The sequence below is a fragment of the Tupaia chinensis genome, unplaced genomic scaffold (genome assembly GCF_000334495.1).
Source record: "Tupaia chinensis unplaced genomic scaffold, TupChi_1.0 Scaffold000276_2, whole genome shotgun sequence".
Taxonomy (NCBI): Eukaryota; Metazoa; Chordata; class Mammalia; order Scandentia; family Tupaiidae; genus Tupaia; species Tupaia belangeri.
Genome location: NW_006159759.1, coordinates 1,787,125 through 1,810,578, shown reverse-complemented (window position 1 = coordinate 1,810,578; position 23,454 = coordinate 1,787,125). Strand labels below are relative to the sequence as shown.

The window sequence follows — 23,454 nt, the reverse complement described above, 5'->3', positions numbered from 1 at the left end:
CTCCTATTTTTCGCATTTGAAAACCTGATGAAGATTATGAATTTTCTTGTCACAAAGTAGATATACACTCATGGAGGCAGAATTTTGCATACAATTTTAAAGGTTCCATTTTGGAAATATGGCCAACAGAGATAAAGGGAGCTATCTGTATGTAATATATATATATAATAGCTTTTTATTATAAGGGTTTTTTTTTTTTCTGAAGTAAAGATTTACTAGGTTTAAAAGTTAATACAGGTAAGATACAGTTTACTTACGGCTGGCCTCAGGGTCCTAGTGGTTAAGAAACCCAGATTCCCCATGACTGACTATGGTTCAAATCCTGGCCCTGATGACTTGAGAAAACATTCCAGGCGAGTGTGTGTGTGTGTGTGTGTGTGTGTGTGTGTGAAAAATGTCAGAGAAGGGATTTTAGCATGACCATGCCCCATTGGGGGAGGTGCTTTCTCCCTCCCATTCTCTTCATCTCTCTGGTGACTGTACATGCCCTCTGACAATTAAACAAAAACAGATACAGTTTACTTCAACAATTAATTATAGTACTTTTTCAATCTTGTAAACTCTTAAAATCTGAGTACACAGAAACACTTTAAAAATTCTATTTATGCTTGATAAAGGAAAATAATTAGAACTTCACTTTTTTCCTTAAATTTACACAGCATGATGTGTTATAAATGTAAGGCTTTCAGAAGAACATTATAAAAGCTCCAGACCTCGTTGTCCTGACCCAAACAAAAAGACATACCACAAAATTTACTTTTTTCAAGAAAAAATGACATTCACTTTTTATGAAAGAGAAGTGGTTTCACCATCCCTGCCAAGATCTTGGGTAACTGTGCAGCTATAACTTCTGACATCATTTCAGGAAATTCAACACTCAGTGCTCGGGACTGGATAAATGTGTTCAGGCAGTACAGATGAAGCTGTTTGACAAGCTGTTGGTTTAACAAATGGGTAGGAAACACATAAGAAAAACGATATATTTATATGCTACTCAAACATGGTAACTCATTTTTCTAAAATATAAATATTTCTCAAAATGTTTTCTTACAAAAATGAAAATGACTCCAGCCACTTTTAGAAAAAATATGCAAAATATTACATACTCATGATGAAGCATTCTGATAATATGGGAAGAATTTTTAAAGAAAATTATTCACAGTCTCACAGGATAATAAATGTGAACACACAATATCACATGCACATATACAGTTCCAAAATGAACTTTTAAAAAAATTTGCTAAGGAGTGTCTGCATTCTCCAGAGAGTGACAGATAAAGAGAGGGAGAGAGGAAAAAGTAAGAAAGCACCCCCCTGTGGGGGATGGTGGGGGGTGGTCACACCACGACCCCTTCCCTTACATTTCTCTTTTCAAGATTTTGGGCACACCTAGCACGTTTTTCAGGCTACCACAGCCAGGACTTGAACTGCACAGCTGACCATGGGATCTAGCTATCTTAACCACCATGCCACTGGTTGGCCCTCCAAAATGCAAATATTCTATCGATTTTATTTTCTAATCTGGCTTTTTCACATAACAATATATTGATTCTTCCCATATCAATAACCCAACACGATTTACTTTTTTTTCCTTATATGAAATTTAACTTTATTTATTTATTTTATTTTTACCAGAGAGGGACAGATAGAGAGAGAGAGGGAATGTGAGAAATTAAGCCACAAGGTCGAGGGCTTGAACCGTGGTCAGCCATGGGGGAATCTAGCATCCTTAATCTACCTGCCAGCCCCAACAACACTATTTCAATCTCACTTCTATTTTTACCAAAGTAATTCATGTACATATATTTTTGTTTTTGTTTCTGTTTTAGGTTTTTGCCAGAGGCCACATGTACTCTCCAGAGAGAGCCAGAGAGAGAAAGTGAGAAATCACCCCCAAAGGGGGATGACCATGCTACAGTCCCTTCTTCTCCATTCTCCTCTTGGGATTTTGGGCACACATGCACATATGCCTGGCATTTTCAAGCTGCTGATCTGGGACTCAAACTGTAGTCAGCTATGTGGGAGTCCAGCACCATAACCACTATGCCACCTGCTGGCCCCTCATGTATATGATTTTGAAAGTCTTCTAGTACTGCAAGATTTATAACAACAAAAAATACACAGCAGCACCAATAAAACCCTGCAGTTTCTTGATATATTTCTTCCTATCTTTTTTTTAGCTCCCCAGATAAAACTACTTTCAATGTTTTTAGCTTATGTCCTTTGATACTATCTTCACATTTCTAATGAAGCTATCTTCCAATTCTGATATTGTTGATTGAACGGAAAATGCGGGTTGATAGCTCTTATTCTGCACACCTGCTCCTGCCCTATACGCACTTCCTCTTTTCCCCATTCTTTATGTATTTATATTTCAATTTTTGGCTAAATTAATATCCAACATTCATATTATACAAACTGTTTTATATTATACAGCAGTTTTCTACTGCTGGGTTAAATTTCTTGTCTTTCTTGTTGGTTTGTTTGTTTCTTTTTTGACAAGGTCTTGCTGTGCTACTGTCCTTCTGCCTTCATCCCTGCTGGGACGACAGATACATGCCACCATGCCTGGCCCTTTTTTAGACAGTCTCGCTTTATTGACCAGGTCAACCTTGGGCACACAATCCTTCTGTCTCGCGCTCCTGAGATTTTGGGATTGCAGGCATATGCCCCCACGCTCAGCCTTTAAGTTGGAGCAGGAATCAAACCCAGGCCTCCTATGTGGTCCTGGCCTAAGGAACATAGCTTCTTAGTGTGCACCATTGCAGGTGGTCCACATTTTCTTTCTCACATGACTTTTTACTTTTTTTTTTTTTTTTGAGAGGTTTTAGCTATAGGGCGCGTGTGCTCGCCAGACAAACAGAGAGACAGAGAGATAGAAAGCGAGAAATCAACCCCCTGGGGGGATGGTCATGCCGCAATCCCTTCTCCTCCATTCTCCTCTTGGGAGCTTGGACATGCACTGACACGTGCCCGGCATGAGTTTTAAGCTACCAGGTCTGGGACACGAACCACGGTCAACTACATGGGAGTCCAGCAACATAGCCAGTATGCTAACTGCTGGTCCCCCGACTTTTTACTATTTTCAAGACCTAATTACCTTGTGATCTTGTTCGCTTTGTTTAGATTTGTCCCACAGCCATAGTCAAATGCTTAGACAGGTTATTGTGCTGGGACATCCCTTTCATCTCTCTTAAGTTGGATCCTCTACTTCTTTGGCTTGTTCTAGTGTTTTGTTGTAGGACATCCTAGAGTAATTCATGAGAAAAATTGTATTTGAGGCGAACTCTAGGAAACCTTGCATATCTGGAAATGCTTTTATGGTGCCGTTGTAATTGTATGATGGTTTGGGTATCAAATTCTTAGAAGATTTACTTTTGCATCAAAATTATGACATGTTTGCTCTGCTCTCTTCTGGCTTCTGTTTTTCCTGTTGACCAGTCCAACATCACTCAGAATCCTGACAATCTGTATGCAACTGGTTTCTTTTCTCATTAGTACAGTTTAGGAAATTCCCTCCTTCTTAATATGCTGAAATTTTACAATAAAGTACCTTGGTTCAGTTGTGTAGTGGCTGTACACTAGGCCCTTAACAGTTAGAAATTATCTATTCTTCATCCCCAACATTTTTTTAAAGACAGCAATGCCATTTTATTTTCTTTTGTTTATTATTATTCTTCAATTTGACCAGAGGGAGAGAGAGAGAAAGGGAGAATGAGAAAGCAAGCTAGCAGGTCTAGGCCTCGAATCTCAGTCTAGTACGTGGGAGTCCAGTGCCTAAGCCACCATGCCACTTCTCATCTCTGACATTTTTGAAAAGTTTCTTTCTCAATAATTTCCTCTCCTTAATTTGCTGTATTCTTTCTTCTAGAAATTCCTATTAGTTTAAATATGGAACCTTCTGGATTAATTTCCCAAATTTGTTACCTCTTTAAATTTTCCATGTTTTAATCTTTTTATTTTTTTGAGATTTTATGTATTTCAGTTCTTTCATTGTTTTTATTTTTTACTTCTGCTCTTTTATTTAATTCTTCCAAAATATTTTCTAGCCAACTGTCCCTTTCTCTGTGTTTTCTATTCTCATCTCATGGACACAGAATCAGTCTTCTCTGACATTCTGAGAAGTTTTCTTCTGTTCTCTGCTTTGTTCTTCCTGTTTGTTTTGCTTTCTGCCTTTCATTTTAGAGGCTTTATTCAAATAGCTCACAATCTTGGCAATCTTTTCATATTCACGAGTAAGGCCTCAAAAGTTGACCAGTGAATGGATACCTTTTAATGCCTTGACTATCATTTTAATGTGGCTTCTGAACAAAAGAACAATAAAAACTTGTTTTTAATAGTTCTTGAGTAGCCACTTATATCTAGTTTTATTAACGTAGTTCTAGTGTTAGACATTTCTATATATTTTTTTTCTTCTTCCTCTCTGCTGGGGTGAATATCGTTGCATGTATATATTCTTGTCTAATTACATATTTAATATAAATCCTAAAACATGAACTCGAAAAACATACAAAGTGTAGCTTTTGCTGTATATTGCCTGATTACCAGTGGCAATGTTATTTACAGTTCCATCCAAGATGTTTTGAGAGTCTTATTTTCCGCATCCATACCTTTGCTTTTACCGTCTATATAAACCTTTCCTAAATTTAGGCAAATGTGTTTTAGAACATATTCAGGAAAATGTATCCTAATTCCCATCAGCCATTAAACTACCCTCAGATTATACAAATACATGGATAATCTACATTGAAAATGAAGACAGCACAATAAAAATTCTGAACAATGTGATACTAATGCTCTTTTGAAACACAAGAACAAATAAGAATGGGAAGAAACCACAAAAAGTAAAAATAGAACTAAAATATTTCAAAAGTAATGGAAAATCACAGAATAATCATTGATATTCTGGAAAACAAAATACTTACATCATGCAGGTTATCAAGAAGTTTGGTAAGTTGATAGAAGCGCTGTGAGCTAGAAACCACTCCTTTTTGCCTCAAACCAATTGCCTTGATAAGCTCTCTGATGTAGCTGGATCTCATTTCTTCAAACTGGTTTTGACTTCTTAGTCCTTCCAATGGGACTGTAAGAAGATAATTACATGTGGTGGTTATGTTTGAAAATATGACCCTAACAATTGATCAATTTCTGAATTAGATAAAGATTTCTTTTGCGATATTACTCTACATAGAGACACCCTAAGTAGGAAAGAAGAGTTACTGAGAACATCAGGACCTATCGATGTTTACTTCACTGGAAGACCAAGTAGGTACATTAAACAACATTTCAGCTTACCTTTTAGACCTGTATCAGTGAATTATGAATTTAATTTAGCATTTGCTTGAAAGGATATCTGACATTATTCCACAGTTTTATCTCAAATATTTGGTTTGATATAGTTTATAGCTGCATGTATTCTGAGTTTTTGTTTCTGTGTTTTTTTTAACAGTCATGCATTGCTTAAATATGAGGCGCCCTCTATGAAGTGTGTCCTTTTGTGATTTTGGCATTATGTGATGATAGAGTACATTTACACAAACCTGAATGGTAGAAACTTACTATGCACCTAGGCTACAGAGTATACATAGCAGTTTAGGCATGCCTAAAGACAAGACAGTAACAACAAATTAAATCAAGCACAAAAGAAAATGATGCGATAAACAGTATATATGAGGCTATTGCCACTGCAACACAGCATATTCTTTTACAATAAAGTGGTTTTTGTTCTATTTTGTTTTGTTTTTTAAGAGAGAGGTTTTCTTTTTATTTTTTTTTTGAGAGTTTTTTTTTTTTTTTTTGTTTTGTTTTGTTTTGTTATAGGGCACATGCGCTGGCTGGAAAGACAGAAAAATTGCCCCCCAAGGGGGATGGCCATGCCGCAATCCCTTCTCCTCCATTCTCTTGGGATCTTGGGCATGCACACACACGCCCGGTGTGAGTTTAAGCCACCGGGTCCAAGACTTGAACTGCGGTCAACTACATGGGAGTCCAGTGACATAGCCATTATGCTAATTGTTGGTCCCTACAATAATATTATATTCAAGTAATGTTTTCATTTTCTCCTTTTCAGTAGTTGTAGCTCTCATTTCTGCTTTACAATTCAGTGCCTTATTCAGGAAAAAATATTAAATAATAAGAGTGTTGGTATATATAATTTTCTCCTTTTAGTATTTTCTATAGGGTGCATATGGTTACCAGAGACAGAGGAAGGGAGAAAGAGGGTGGAAGGAAAAAAAAGGAACAGTGGAAGTAAAAAAAAGCACCCTTCAGGAGGATGTCTACACCATAATCCCTTCTCCTCCACTTTCCTCTTTGGGCACAGACACGCACATACCTGGTGTGTCGTTTAAGCCATCAGGTATAGAACTCGAATCACACACTTGGCCATGTGGCACCCAACCACCTTAACTAGCATGCCACCAGCTGGCCCAGGTGGCAGATATCTCTATTTTGTCCCTGACTTATACCGAAAAGCCATTTATTCCCATTATTATATTGTTAAACAGTTACCTAGATATTTACTTCAGATCTTAGGTGCCACTTCCTATACTTATAAGATAGTTCTCATATTTAGACCATATTGTTCACTTAACAAAGCCTTTCCTCTAAATCTTTTTAGCTTCTTCTGTTGTCATTTATCTGCGATACCCTAGTTAATCTGTCCAACAACTCTGTGACAAGAATCTCTAGCTTCTTTCTTTTTATCTCTAGCTGCACTTTGAGCCATAAGCGAAGCATCTACCTTTCTGCAGCTATATCCAGAGTGCGAAAAGAAATTCACACAACCCTGTGGATTGATGCTACTATACCACTTATGACCTTGACCCTTAGCAGTAATTCTACAGAGAAGTACACCAAAAGTCAATTGTATATGCGCAGAAAAAGAAAAAAATACCTAAAACCTTTTGTAAGCTTCCATTTTGTTGCCTGCACCCCAGTCAGAATCAGGCTTCCATTTTTCTTAGAAAAAGAAGGCCACAGATAACAAGCCAAAATAAAACAAAACAAAACAAAACCCCCACAAAGGTTAATTCTTTGGTTTTGTGTATTCAAGGACTCAGATCCTGAATATAAAAAGACTCTGAATGGTAATTTTAGAAACATGCAATTTTCACTTGATTATCAACTTAACTCATGGATGTACATCTGTGTGTATATTACCATAGTACATCTGCAACCTCACTGCTTCCTTCATAGAGTAGTTATTTCAAACGTTAACAACTCTTAAGTTTCCCAACCAATCCTCATGCCTCCTCGTTCTTAAACATGAATATAAAAATTATTTTTCCTTAATTTTTTTCTTGGTAAATCTGTTTACTAAGATTTTAGAGTAGTTTTAGAGTACATAGTCATAAAAGTGTGTGTTTAAATGACTCGCTTTCTCTTTCTGTCTGCAGATCTATATTTTAATTTTTCTTTTTCAAATTTCTTTTCTGTGTACCAGAGGGTCTATGAACATGCATAAAAGAGAGAGAGAGAGCACCCTTGAATGGGTCTGGTCATACCACAATCCCTTTTCCTCCGATTCTCCATCTTATCTGGATCCTGGACATGTATGCACATGCCTGCTCCAAACAGAGTGGTTAAGGGGAGAACAAGGGTGTGGATTCTTTTTTTTTTTTTTTCTGGAGAGGTTTTTTTGCTATAGGGCGCATGCACTCACCAGACAGACAGAGAGACAGAAAGCGAGAAATCACCCCCAGGGGAGATGGCCATGCCGCAATCCCTTCTCCTCCACTTCCTGCCTTTCTTCCTGACCTGTGTCCTCAGCCATTTGTGATTTAGGCCACCTGAAATAAGTCCTTACAGAGATGCTACTGAGAAAGACCCTTGGCCCACCCTCAACCTAAGTAAGCACTTAGCTCCCTGTGTTTCTCTTACAATCACTGAGTCAAAGAAGCATAATTTGTTCCTTTGGAGGCTGAATCTACCACTGCATGGAAAGTATACAAAAAAGAGTGAACACAGATTTCTATTTCTCTCTTTTCCTTCTCTTCCTTCCTGTTCTCCCTATCCAGACTGTTAGTGATCCACTGTTGGTGAAGCAGAGGTGAGTATGTTTTTGTGTATGAAAAAAAGTGAAATGGACATTTGCCTGTCTTTCTGGTGACCAGTGATAGGCTGGCCGGCTGTCTGGCTTTATTTCTTTCTTTCTTCCTTTCTTCCTTCCTTTTTAAAATTTATTTATTTTCTAATGTGCCGTTTCCTCTTTCTTCTGTGGTCTAGGTAAGCTGCATTTCCCAGCCTTTCCTGAAGTTGAGGTGGGCCACGGATTATGCATGGGGGGATGCATACTATTTTCAGGTCTTGCCTCTACACCTTCTCTACTTAATGTTTATTTCTACTTAGGTCCAATGGAAGATACCAAGCCACTGGATGGAAGGAGCCTCAGCTTTTCTTGCTAACCCTGTCAACTGTCCCTGTGAGTGATAAATACACTGCTATGGCCTTTGTAGTGTTTATAGTAATTAGCCTATCCTGATATAATGAGAATAGTTCCAAACAAAATTGTATATTTTATACAGTAAATAATTTTGTTTTGAGTGGGGTAGTGGTGGTAGAGGATGCATAGTTTGTATTTATGTAATTATTAATAAGTTTGTAATACCAATTACATAAATATAAAAATCACTTAATCATATTCTATCTAAAATTTAAAAAAAGGAATTGACTGACCTACTTTAATATTATATAGTAGGTAAAATGTTTTAAAAATCAAATAATTTTACTGCCTATGACAATGCACACTGAGTGTTTCTTCTTTGCAGTTACAATCTAAAATTTATTCCTCATATATAATTATATAATTATATTGTCTGAGATTTTCTAAATGAGTTAAAAAATAGGGAACTAAATATCTTGTGTTAAGTTACTTGTACTCACTCACTTGTATTAAGAAGTAGCAATACTTTCATACAGAGGAACTCTTCTTGGCTAACTTGAAGCTTGACAAACTCCTGTGGGATCTGCCACATGGTAAGGCATAATGAATAGAATGACGATTCTTTCATCCGCTGTCTTACACCACACACAACACACAAAAGAAAAAACAACCGGAAAAAAAAATAAACCAATATAATGTCTCAGTCAGTTTATTTAATTTATCAGGGAGTATGATAACTAAGTAGTATGTTACTTATTGTTGGGTATAACCATATCACTAAAAAATAAACTCAATATTTGGAATTTTAAACATCTAAACTTTTTCATAGTACGGAATTTTTGAGGTTAAGAAATTTTAAGACTGGAAAACATATATGTATATTATATGCCAAGATTAATATTGTTTCTCATTTTTATCATCATACTTGAAATACATAAACCAAGCAAGGAGAACAAAGTTTTGAGAATATGTATCTGAGAGATACTCAAAAATGCTCTATTTACTGATAAATATAAAATAATTATATTTGCAGGAAAAATTTTTAGTCTGACTCAAGGGGTGAGTTAATTCAATTCACAGAAATTTACCACATTGTAAACCTTCTTCAGGGAGAAAGAATGGTGACATAGAAAAGAGTAAAAGAGAACATTAGACAACATTAAATAATTGACAAGTTTGAACATAAATTCTAAAGGCTGACAAAATTTATTCAGGCATTTTCTCAGCCATGTACTATTTTATAATATCCATATTAGTCAAAAAAAGCTAAGAGAATGGGGGAAAAAAACTAAACTTTGACTCAAAGAGCTAAGATTAATCCTGACTGTCGTGTATTTTTGGGCAGGTTATACAATTCTCCTAATCTCATCTTCCTGAACTATAAAGTGAAGAATGCTGATTCCTTATCTATTTCAAGGTAAGGAATTATAGGATAAAATGAAATGAAACATGTGAAAATTATATTTAAATTGTAAAAACTGACAGAAGAGTAATTATTGCCTTATATACTTCCAAGTCAGTGTTCACCATTACTACAGTATAAATATTACCATGAAAAAAATTTTATTTGGCTAAAAGTTATATGTAGAAAATAAATTATATTTATTTAAATATAACAGAGCAAAATGGAATATTTATCTTTCTTTTTAAAAATAAATTACCAGTCTAATATTTATAGAAAGATAACGTTCTTACTTTTGAAGTTAAGTCAATACTTTGAAGCAGAAATATTTCTAATTTACTTAATTATTTTTATTAGTACTAAGGTATAAAGTTTTAATTTGATAACCTAAACGTCTAATTTTGTCTTCAAAATTTACCTGATACATTTTTGAAAGTTAAAAAGAAATGGATTTTGGCAAATAGTATGTTGAAATAAGCAGAAAAAGTTCCAGATGTCAAATGACTGAAAAATGAAACAATTGTATTAATACTGTCATGTTAATTACTAGTATTATCATATTAAACTATATCCTGAGGCAGTTTTGAGAAAATTATATTACTAGGACACTAAACATATGAAATATAATTTTCAAACTTATATTACATATATACTTGTATATATGCATATGCACACACACATACACACACATATGACAACAAAAATTACTACTTACTCATTTAGTATTAGATCAGGTGCAAAATACAGCATCTGCCCACTGACGTGTTTATAGGATCTCCATCCTAGTCCAAACACCATTAAGCTCATCCAAGAGTACTGAATGAGAGTTATCTGGTCATCGATATGTAAATTTCGAAAACCTATAAAACAAATTTAAAAGGAAATAATCACCAAAAAAAATTACTTGTGTCAAAAATGTTGGAGGACATGAAAATTTGAAAGTATTAGGTTGTTTCCTGATAACCTAATAGCTATTAGTAGGGTAATGCAATGTTTGCCATCCTAATATATGTTATACTAAAAATCAGCCTATGTTAATAAATAATACAACCTGGGGAAAAAAAGGCTGCGACAGCAATTTCAGAAATCGTTTTAAGTTAGCAACTAGCATTTGGCATTTGGGGGAATCTGCTCATTGAATCAATCACCTGTCACTCATTCATGTGACATCTGCTTATTGTGAACATTTGTGTGCCAGGCATGTGTTAAAATGCTGAGATCACAGAGGAGAGTAAGACCCGATCCTTGTCCTCAAAAGGAGCTCACAACTCAACAGAATAGACAGGCGCATCGGGGCTACGATAAAGAAGGCTGAAAGGAGTATAGCAGTTATCTGGGAGGTAGGTCAGGAAAAAGTTCCTAAGTGACAAAGAGAGAATGCCTGAGTGGAACAGAATCACTTTGTTGAGGAATCTTAATTCTTTGTGATTTAAACATCAACTGGTATTAGTTTGTAGAACCTCTGCTTTCAGTTATGCTATATCTATTTTTCCTTTAGCAACCCTTTTCCTTGGGTAGATTCCACCACTTTCTGGTCAGTTTTGTCCTTTGAAACAATCCAGGGCTGGCCCCTTAGCCTAGTGGTTAAGGGAGCCTCCCACATGCCACCCAGTGTCTTGAAAGCCATGCCTCGCACATGGGCATGGATGTATGTGTGCTTGCTCCAAATCCTGATAGGATGGAAATCTGGAGGAGAAGGGGATTGTGCTGTGATGATATCCTATCGAGAGAGGTGTTCCTCTCTGTCACTCTAGAACATATAAGCCCTCTGGCAATTACCAACAAACAAACAAAGAAACAACAAGAAAACTTATTCCAGTCTTGTTCTAAATTCCATGAGGTTTAGAAAGAGAAAGTGTGTATGTCTGTGAGACAGGGAGCAAGAATGCTTTAGTCTTTAACACTCTTTAAGGTCATTCTTTGGTGGTATGGCAGAGGGAGGATGGGAGGGGAAGGGTATCTTGATTTCATGACCACAAGTTGTTTTTACCATCTTGCTCCATTCTTCCTGGGAGAAGATCAGCAGCTAGACACTGAAGCACTTTAAAGAGGAAGAGAGAAAGAGGTGTCTGGAGCTGTGGGCTGGGATCACATCACAGAATATCTTTTAGGTCTATTAAGCAATGAGAGTGATGACCTTATTTATGTTATAGAAAAATGGTTATTAGCTATGCAGAGGGTAAAGTCAAGGGAATAAACTCGTAGTTAAGGAGACTATTTGGGAGCTATTGTTAAAGGCCAGGTAAGACATAATAAAACCTGAAATAAGTGAGGAATTGAGTGGAGAACTGTATCAGAGAAATATTTAAAATAGAAAACCAAAGAGATTTTACCACAGACTGTGGTAGGTATAAAGGTAGGAAGGAAAAGGAGTCTGGCCAACAGGTTTTGTGGTTAAGGTGCCAGACTCCCACATGGCCGACCACAGTATAGTCCTAGTCCCCGTGGCTTGAAAATCATGCTGGGTGCATGTGTGCGTACGCCCCAAATCCCAAGAGGAGAATGGAGAAGGGATTACAACACAGCCATCCCTCATGGCGGGTGATTTCTTATTCCCTCTTTCTTTCTTTCTCTGGTGAGTGCATGCACCCTAGGGCAAAAACCTTAAAAAAAAAAAAAAAAAGAGAGAGAAGAAGAAAAAGAAGTCTAATATATACTCCAGTATTTTGGCTTGTATACTAGATGTTGATAACAGCATTGCTGAGATAAAATAAAGAAGGCAAAAATAGGCTAAGATGAAAACAGTACATTTTGGATATGGGGCCAGTAGGTGGCAAAGTGGTTATGGCACTGGACACACACATTGCCAATGACATTTTAAATCCTAGATCTGGCAGCTTGAAAATCAGGCTGGGTGCTTGTGCTTGTGTACCCAAAATCCAGGAGAAGAATGGGGAAGGGATTACAGCATGGTCATCCCCCGGGGAGTGATTTCTCACTTTCCCATTTACTGTTTCTGTTTCTCTCCTGCAAGTGCATGCACCCTATGGCAAAAAGCTTGAAAAAAACTTTTTTGAATATGTTCGAGGAGCCTCAGGAACATCCAGGTAGAGTTGTACATCTGAATTAGAAGTATGAGACTATGTCTGTTCCAGAAAAATACGTTGGGAGCTTATTTGTATCTGAGTGCAGATAAAACAGTTAAGGTGAATGAAATCTTTTATTGAAAGTGTAGAGAAAAGTCATGCATGTTAACACTTGCCTATAGTCCCAGCTACTTGAGAGGCTGAGGCAGGAGGATTGCAATATGGTAAGACTCTAAAAGTATAGAGGAAAAAAAAAATGTTTTGGTGAGAAAATCACCTACTTTTATAAAGCTATTTTTATTTTTAAATTCCTTCCACAAAAGAGAGACAAAGAGACAGCACCTCAACAAAGTCCTCATGCCATGAGTCACCCTATCTCAGCCACCTGGGCAGGTGTGAATGCCTGGCATGCTCAGGAAGGCCCCAGGAGGCAAACTCAGGACCTTTTCCAAGTGGGCCCAGCTGCACTACCACCACCTGGCCCCTCCATAAGGCTGTGTTAAAAACATCTATGTCCCCTATGAATCCACTGAAGTCTACTTCCAAATGAGCTATTTCAAGAGTAAGAGAAAAGAAAAACTTAACTTAGATTTCACGGGCAAAAAATTAATTTACTTCCTGATTTTGTTCATTGTCTCAGGGTAGGCAGTAACAAAGAAGGCTATCTTCTGCACTCCAGATACTTCCATCTTTGTGTGAATGGTAGGAAGGCTCCTATTTTCTTCTTAGAACTTCTTAACCTTGCAAAGATCAAAACCAACTCTAGTGTATATTCCTAATTAGGGATGCCATAAAGGACATTTGCTTTTTTTTTTTTTCCTAAAGAGGGAGAAGCTGTTGAATACCTTACATTCACACCCTCCCTGCAAATAACTACTAAATACCCCGTTGGTTGCAGTTTGTGAAGTACGGTACCTTCCCAACAAGGAAGCTAGCTCAAGCCTCTGCTCTCCTGAGCCCGTGCCCTGGTCTGACCTGTGGAACACACTACCAACTCTTTCAATCTGAAAATAGTGAAGCAAAGGGGTCAGCAGGTGGCATGGTGGTTAAGGCGCTGGACTCCCACATGGTGGACTGTGGTTCGAGTCCCAAACCTGGCGGCATGCTTTCTCACTCTCTCTCTCTCTGGTCAAATTTAAAATAATAAAAACAATGATACATATGATTAAATAAATAATTCTTAAAAAATAGTGAAGTAGGGACCAGCAGTTAGTGTAATGGCTATGTCGCTGGACTCCCACATAGTCAACCACGGTTCGTGTCCTGGACCCAGTGGTTTAAAACTCACGCCAGGCGTGTGTGTGTGCATGCCCAAGATCCCACAAGGAGAACGGAGGAGAAGGGACTGTGGCGTGGCCATCCCCCCTGGGGGGTGATTTCTCGCTTTCTGTCTCTCTGTCTCTGTCTGTCTGTCTGGTGAGCACACGCGCCCTATAGCGAAAAACCTCTCCAAAAAAAAAACATAGTGAAGCAAAGACACAGATGTAGTCATTTATTCTTCATGGAGGTGCTGCCCAGTGATGTGAGGTTCATGGGTGCATTTGTCATCTTTGTTTATTGGCCCTTCAGTAATGTGCTGATTTTTGGTAATATTCCAAAATTGTCTTCTATCTTTTACTGAGTAAATCCCTGATGTCCATCTAGTAAATTCTTTTTTTTTAATAGAGGTTTTTGTTTTAATTTTTTTAAATTAACATAGTCGGTTTTGTTGCTCACATCCAAGACTCCTGAATTACCCAGGTACAGAAAGGTTCTCTATCAACCAAGAAAAACTTGGAATGTAATTGTCATAATTCTTTATTTTCCCATGATGGAAATGCATCTCTGAGCACACAACTATACCTTACTTCTATTTTCAAAAATTATGATCCTTAACATAATAGATCTAGTATGGAATTCTGCTCATGTGTTCCCTTACATTTGAAGGTGTTCTGGAGAGAAGACCCAGGTTCCCCTCCTGGCTCTACCACTTACTGAATGCCACTTTAGACATGTCACTTAATATCACTGAATCTAAATTTCTTTATAAGTAAAATGATGAAGATAACAATTCAGTGCATTGCCGTGAGACTCACATGGGATAATCATGCACATAGCAGAACACTGTACAGACTATTATTAGTCTGTCAGTGGATGCTGTGAGAGAATTGCCCATGGGGTAAATGCTGTACGAAAACCACAAATCAGTCTGATAGGAAATCTGTCATTTTAAGACAAAACAAGGCCTACCTACCGTGGTGGTCAGATAGCATCACTGCTTGGGAGGTTGGAAATCACAGGAGAAACTGGTGTTTGGTTCCTGGGCCACCTAAATACATCTTGGCATGGTTCTGTGTGCCTGTAACCCTAGCTAATGGGGAAGCTGGAGCAAGATGATCGTGACATAGACCCTATCAAAAATCTCTCTTTCTGTTCCTCAATCTCTCTCATAAAGGCAAATAAATGCATAATATAAATAAAATTAAGTTGAAAATGTATGTCTGGAGGCATTTAATATATTACAGAACCTACATGATACAAAGAAAGTGTCAGTGCTTTTTATTGGCAATAAAATGAAAAAGGATAAATTGTGCTCTATCACAAAATATAATATTTTATATATATGTGTGTGTGTGTATGTGTATGTATGTGTGTATATATATATATATATATATATATATATATATCTCAAATCGTATGAATTGTATTTAGCTAAATGGCCAGCTCATAGAAAGTTAGAAAGTTAGGTTCAATTAATTACATGTATTATTACAATTATTACATTAACAGGTGTTTTTAGTATAACCTCCAGAATATATTTATTATTCTCTATTGCTTTATTAGGTGATTTTATAATGGATATAGAAAACATTTCTTTCTTTAGAAAACATTTTATAATACATAAATATTTAATTTTAATTTAAAATTTTTAGAGATTTTTTGCTATAGTCTGCATGTGCTCACCAGAGACACAGACAGATGGAGAAACAAAAAGTGAGATATCACTCCCCCTTGGGGGATGGCCATGCCAAAATCCCTTCTCTTCCATTCTCCTCTAGGGATTTTGGGTGCACACATCTGCCCACCCTGAGTTTCAAGCCACCAGATCTAGGACTCGAACCATAGTCGACTACGTAGGAGTCCAGCGGTATAACTATTATACTATCTGCTGGTCTCTTAAATATTTAATTTAACTATGCTATATTTTTCACTTGGGGTTTTGATTTTATGTTAATATCCAAGTATTTTAAAACTTTTTACAAAATTATATGCTAGCTAATTAATTTGTTCTTTCTTCAGAAACAGATTCTGTTTATACTTACCTATGTACCTTCATTTTACCCTTCTCTTTGCTTTTTTTTCCCTTTGCGTTTCATTAATGGGCTATTAATGACTAGAAAAAATAGACAATGTAAACTAAAAGGCAAATCTTACTGAAATAACTTAAAACTTGTCAGTAGTTCTAGAAGGAAGTGCGTTATTTCCATTAAAAAGAATAGAAGGAAATTCAGAAAATAATCTCTTACTCCACCTTTTAAAGGTGTAGATAGGCATAGATTAGAAAGATTCTGTTTCTGCCTTAACACTGATTTTCTAGTAAAATTGATGAAAACATAGAACATTATTATAATTCAGTGACTAGGTTATGATTTGTAATAAATGTACAATGTCCAGGGGACTTGAACACGCACAGTACAGAAGTGCAGTTTTTTTTTCCCCATTAAGTATGGTAGTATTCATTGTTTTATACTGCAACACAGACAGGAACACTGAGATCACATTCTCATTGATGATAATGATTAGGTAAACTTACTATATTTGAGATGATCACAATGAAAAACCTTCACATAAACAAATGAGTGATGATCACTAACTATTTAACTAGTAATAAAACAAAAACAAAAACAAAAACAAAAACAAAAAAAACCCCTCTTTCCTTTAAAGTGACTTTGACCTGATAGTCCCTGCTAGTATACACTAAAGAGACTGCCTGTGTGACCTCTTAATTTCTATTTCAGAGTTCTGATAAAAAATATATAGGTTGTGCTTTTATAAAAAATGCCACGTAGGGTCAGCAAGTGATGTGGAGGTTAAGACAGCAGGATCCCACATGACCGACTGTGTGATTTAAGTCCCAGACGTGGCTTGAAAATCATGTCAGGCATATGTGTATGCATGCTCAAAATTCAAAATCCCAATAGGAGAAAAGAGGAGAAGGGGTTGTGGTGTGGCCTTCTGCCCTGGGTGGTGTTTTCGCACTCTCTCTCTCTTTTTCTTCTCTCTGGCGAGCACATGCACTTTATAGCTAGTTGGAAGAGAAGAGAAGAGAAGAGATGAGGGAAGGGGAGGGGGGGAGAGAATAGAAGGAAGCCATGGAATTGAGAAAGCTAATCTACAAGGGTTTAGTATTTATCTCAGCACTGTCTGACACAAAGTATGAACTTTGAGGCTCCCAAAGAAGCTTCAATACAGTGAGTGTAATCCTCAACATATGTCTGATGGCTTATTGTAAATAAGGACTTAGTGCTTAATTATCTAAGGCAGTGTCATCATTCCTTTAATAGAAATTCCATACTTCACATTTCTGTAAGTATTCTTAAAGCATTTACTTGGCAAGACTGAAGCATTATACTTGTAGATAGGCATAGATTAGAAATATTCTGTTTCTGCCTTAACACTGATTGTCTGGTAAAACAGATGGAAAAATAGAATATTATTCTAATTCAGTGACTGTGTTATGATTAGCAAATGCAAGAGTAATGTGGGAGAGCCTCCTTGGCCCTGTTTGAGAAAGCACAAGGAAATCTTCCTAGGAGAAGTGACAGGTGGTGTGAATGCTGAAGGCTAATTAGAGGCAAGCCAGGGAAAACATGGGAGAAGAGAAGGGTCCTCAGGTAGGGAGATCAATATGGGCAAAAGAATGAGGGGAGAAACTGAGCTGAGAGCATTTTGGAAATAGGGCTGTAGAGCTGCTTGAAAAGGAATGATGAGCACTGACATTGCAGATTCAGGAGCCAGGTCACAGAAGGGCCTTGGATATTAAGGCTAAGAAATTTGGCCTTTACTCTGAAATGAAAGGGAAAAATATAATTGATTAGAGTCATTTTATAAAAATGATTCTCAGGGGGCAGAACAGAAGATCATGGGGCCCATGTGAAACCAGTGCTAATAAGATCCATCAGGAGGCTACTCCAGAGATATAGGTGAAAATAGAACACCTACAATAAGTCAGGTAGTAGCAATGGAAGTAGCACATGCACTGAATCAGTTAATAAAGTCATGCTGACAGAATGTGGCAACTAATTTGACCAGGGTTGAATGATAAAGTGAGCCAAAGATAATACCCAACATTTTGGCTGAGGCACCATTTCAAGGACAAGAAAAAAGTTTTTGGTTTATGGAGAAGATCATGTTGACTTGGCAGTTCATCTGAGTGGAGACATGTAACACAGCACTGAAATATATGACCAGCAGTTGGTGTAATAGCTATTTCACTGGACTCCCATGTAGTCAACCACAGTTCGAGTCCCAGACCCGATGGCTTTAACTCACACCGGGCACATGTGCGTGCGTGCCCAAGATCGCAAGAGGAAAATGGAAGAGAAGGGATTGCGGCGTGGCCATCCCCCCTATAAGGGTGATTTCTTGCTTTCTGTCTCTCTCTCACTGTCTTTCTGGCAAGCACATGTGCCCTATAGCAAAAACCTCTACAAAAAAAAAAAAAAAAGGAAATATATGGTCCAATAGTTTGGTAGAGGGTATAGTGTGCTAAGTATTTAGGAATCATCAGAATATAGTGGGAGTTGATGTCAATACTGTGAATGAGCTTATCCAGACTGTGAAGAGTAAGAAAATACTGGAGAAGGAGATGGAATCCAGGAAATAGCAAATTTATGGTGTGGGTGAAAAAACAAATCTACAAAGGAGACAGGAAAGGTATAAATTAAGAGAAACATATCTACTTGAAAGAGAATTGATGGATACTAAGGGAAGACTTTCGGAAAGAAGGGATTACTTTGCCAATGGCCCAAGAAGGCATGGGAAACATGTTAAGAGTTAGAAATATTCATTTAATTTGAGAAGTAAAGGTTTTATTAAAATATGCAATAGTAATTCCATTCAACTAGAGAGCATGAAAAGTCATTTTTGACAGTCTTCATAAAAGCATGTATCAAGGCCCAACTTTAATCCCTGTAAGCTATAGTTGTTTCTCTCCCACCACTTTTTGAGGAAATAATTGTGTTTACTCATTTGATTTAGGAAGAAAGAAAAAAATCCTTTGGCACAGGTGCAATGGCTGTCGCTGACTCAAAGGATCTTTTGGCATGCTTCAAAGCCAGAAATGAGGCTAAGTATTGTTCCCGTCTTCTGGCAATTCCAAGTAGTCTGGCCAACTGAAACTAAGAAGTAAGGTATGTATTTAAAAATATTAACTTATAAAAAGTCAAAGAATTGACCTGAGTAGAATTTTCACCAAGTAAATAGAAGTATCACGACAAAATTTATATTAAAAAAATGCTTCCCCAAACCTCTCTGTTAGATCATTCTGCAACAATTTACTGATATATAGTATGAAAACTGTTTAAAGGTGAAATTGAATTGGGAATGAGTACCTAATTTAATTTCTAAAACCTGTCTTGACTTTCAAGATATTCCTAATCAGTCCATAATTCACACCTCCACATCCACTTTCCATTACTCTCTCCAATATAATTGTCAGTGGTTTCTAATATTTGGGTGATGAGACCTCCAGAAGGCCAGTATGTATTGCAATGGAGTCTGAAGAACCAAAAGCACAAATGTGTTTTCTCAATCAGCTGCTATTAAAAGCTTTAATTACTATTCTGTGGGGAGAGTATGTGTTAAATTTTGATGTTACTAAGGAACTCTCACACTTAAAAAAGTTGGGAACCATTGTCTTATACAGGCTTAATTCATTATTTCCTAAGCATACCTCATATATTCCTTATTCCACAGTATCAGCCACACTGCTTCTTCCGTATGGAAAGCTTTCTCTTCTTGATTTATCAGTCTTGTTTCTTTATCCAAGTGCAGTTTAACTGACACCTTTTCCCTGAAGCCTTCTCTAGTCTCTGAAACCAAAGGTGTTTTTCCATCGCTACTTTTTTTATATTTGCATCTCACATCATTTTCACATAATACTATGGTTGTTTGGGTATCTTATCTCTCCAGTTGGATTGAAAGTTTGTTAAAGGGACTATGTCTTGCTCATTTAAAAAATTTTTGCAAATGCTGTATTATTCCATACTCCAAATATTATCCACTAGATGCTACAGATAAAAGTCATTGTAAAATAATGCATATAAAAATCCTAGTTATCAGATGCAATGTATCCTTAGAGACTGTGCAGGTGCTGCCCTGATACTAGAGCATCTTGCAATTCCCTATTAAACAGAAAAAAATATTATTGGATAGGTGTAAGATAAGCATTAATTATTGTAACAGGTCTGGAATAATGGAAAAATATGCAGAAAAAAGAAACAAGGAAGCCCTGACCAGGCAACAAGAATCCTTTGGACCTGCAGATACATGCCTTGGAACTCTCAGACATTCTGTCACCTGCATGATGATCATGGTAAAAGATCTTAATCTGATTTCCCAAATACACTTTCCTGTTTTGAAGAAGGACCTGACTCTCAATGTGTTTTTTGAGCAGTACACACACACACACACACATGTATATATGAGTGTGTGTGTGTGAGTGTGTGTGTGTGTGTATTGGGTTGTCAGAAAAGTCATGATGTGCTTTTGCATAGAAAAAAGAGAAAAAATACGTCATGACTTTTCTGACAACCCAATTTATTTATACACACACACACCCCACACATAAAATCTATATGTATATTTGGTTTACACTATATATGTGTGTGTATGTATGTGTGTGTGTGTGTATAGTTTTATGTATATATACAGTTTTTATATATATATATATATATACACAGTCTTTCATGTATATGTATATATATATATATATAAAAACTAAAAAATTGACATTCTGGCTTATTAGTAAAGCTCATTTAATAAAAGCCCATCTTACACAGAGTTAGTCTAATTATTACATACATGAATGGATAACATTCATTTCTGTTACAAGCAACATGGATGACCAGATACTAGTGCATTTGATGACCAGTGCTACACCAAAATGCATTCACATTAACAGCCCAGACCTCTGTTTTTCTTTCCAATGCCACTTTTTAATTGTTAGGTCTAGCATATAGCAGAGATGCAACAGATAATTTTTGAGTGAATCAATGAATAAAAACTCTTAAGTTTGTTTAAAATGAACTGAAAAAATTTTAGTAGCTGATGATGCTAGATTACTTTATAGATAGATAGATATTTGGATATAGATACATGTAGATATAGATACCTATGAACTCATCATTTTTGCATAGAAAAATACATCATGACTTTCCCAGTGACCTAATATATTTATCTATATCTATATCTATCTATCTGCTTCCCAGTCACTTCCTAGAAGTCAATATAGTCACTCTGGTTCACTGACCATTGTTATTATTCATTTATTAGTGTTGCTCCCAAAGTTAAATGACCAAGGTTGGACAATACTTTGACAATCTCTTTGCTTCCTTTGTTAACAGTCAATGGAAACAGTATGTGTTGCAACTACTGTAATATCTGTATTTGAACACTGGAGTTGCCATTACTCAGATTTACTGATCAGTTAATTACATTTAGTAACATTAAAAGGCCAGCCAGGTGGTATGGTAGTTAAGGCAGTTGGATCCTACATGGCTGACTGCATAGTTAGAGTCCTGGACCCAGTAGCTTGAAAAATACACAGCATGTATGTGTGCATGCCCAAAATCCTGAGAAGAGAATAGAAGAGAAGAAATTTTGGTGGGGGGACCAGCAGTTAGCGTAATGGCTATGTCACTGGACTCCCACGTAGTCGACCGTGGTTCGTGTCCTGGACCCGGTGGCTTAAAACTCACGCCGGGCGCGTGTGCGTGCGTGCCCAAGATCCCGAGAGGAGACTGGAGGAGAAGGGACTGCGGCGTGGTCATCCCCTCTGGGGGGTGATTTCTCGCTTTTTGTCTCTCTGTCTCTCTCTGTCTGTCTGGCGAGCGCACACGCCCTATAGCAAAAACCTCTCCAAAAAAAAAAGAAAGAAATTTTGGTGGGGAACCATGTGGTTTGAGTCTTGAACTCAGAGGCTTGAGAAACACTAGGCACATATGCATGAGTGCTCAAAATTCTGAAAAGGAGGGAGAAATTACAGAGAATGGATTGGAGCATGAGCATGCCCCTTGGGGTGTTGGGGGTGCTTTCTCTCTCTCTCTGGCAAGCACACACATTAAAAAAAAAAAAATACAGGGACCAGCAGATGGCATAATGGCTACGTCACTGAACTCTCATGTAGTTGACTATGTTTTGAGTCCAGGACCCGGTGACTTAAACTCATTCCGGGAGCGTGTAAGTGCTTGTCCAAGATCCTGAGAGCCTGAGAGGAGAATGGAGGGGAAGGGATTGCAGGGTGGCCATCCCCCTAGGAGGTGATTCCTCACTTTTGTCTCTCTGTCTCTCTGGCAAGCACATGCACCCTACAGCAAAAACCTCTCCAAAATTTTTTTTCACTCTTTTTTAAGTTGCACAGGAGTAAAAAAATCTTGACAGATAACTGTTTCATCTTAAAAAGCTCACTTAGCCTTTAGTCAATAAATTATAACTGATTATCTTCTGTCTTTGCTAGTTGATGATAGAATCTTTTTATTTTTCCTTTTAAAAATTTCCAGAGGGACTGTGTGCTTGCCAGAAAGAGAGGAGGTTGGAGGAGAAAGCTCCCTATAATGGGATGCATGATACCACAGTCCCTTCTCCATCCTGTTGAGATTTGGGGCACATACTCACATATGCTCAGTTTGGTTTTCAAATGGCTGGGCTGGGACTCAAACTGTGATTAGGCATGTGGGATCTGATTTTCTTAATCACTAAGGTACAGCACAAGCCCTAGAATCTTTTTTAAACAAAAACATCTAAAACATAAACAAAACAAATATGAATTAGATCTACAAAAAGAAAAAAAGTCACCATTTTCCAATTTCCCCAATTGAGAAAAGTTAAATTCATGTTTTAACATATTTTTAAACTGAAAATTCATCAATGCTATTGTAATATTTTTATTTAATTAAGATCAGTTAAATTTGGCAAAAACTTTACAGTACATTTTAAACATTCAAAAGTTTTCTAATAGAAAAAAAAAATTCTTGTCCAAGGCCTTTAGACAAAAATGAAGCTTATAAGAAGCTGGGCATTTTGATTTTTCTATAAAATTACTTCATCTTCATTAGAAGACTGTATTTTATTATTTCTGCTCAATACATATGTTGAAAAGATTCAGGAACTATAAATCTATTTTTCTTTCTGTTTCATGTAACCTTGAATTTCTAATAATAATTTATCTATTGTATTTCAAACCCTTCAGGTAGAATAATAACTCAGAACTATATCAAGGCAAATTAGAAAGAAATTATTTTTTAAAAAAATGCTATTGAATTTACTTGCAGAATAAAGGAACATGATATGTTTAATACTTAATCAGATATTGGAAAAATAAATTGGTCTGGAAGAGTATAAGGATTTACTAGTGTGAAGAAAACGTAATTTAAATATATATA

General features: G+C 36.8%; 1 protein-coding gene across 1 annotated transcript in view; it reads right to left on the bottom strand.

Moving 5' to 3' along the window:
* Window positions 1-502: 502 nt before the first annotated feature.
* The window catches only part of PGR (progesterone receptor), an 84,511-nt gene continuing 61,559 nt past the window's right edge, over window positions 503-23,454 (bottom strand). Inside the window, exons 7-10 of the mRNA XM_014588422.1 lie at window positions 10,501-10,645; window positions 8,888-9,018; window positions 4,926-5,083; window positions 503-935 (exon numbers count right to left, since the gene is read on the bottom strand). Coding sequence (XP_014443908.1) covers window positions 780-935; window positions 4,926-5,083; window positions 8,888-9,018; window positions 10,501-10,645 — 590 coding nt within the window. The 3' untranslated portion in view covers window positions 503-779. The remainder of the gene's footprint in view (window positions 936-4,925; window positions 5,084-8,887; window positions 9,019-10,500; window positions 10,646-23,454) is intronic.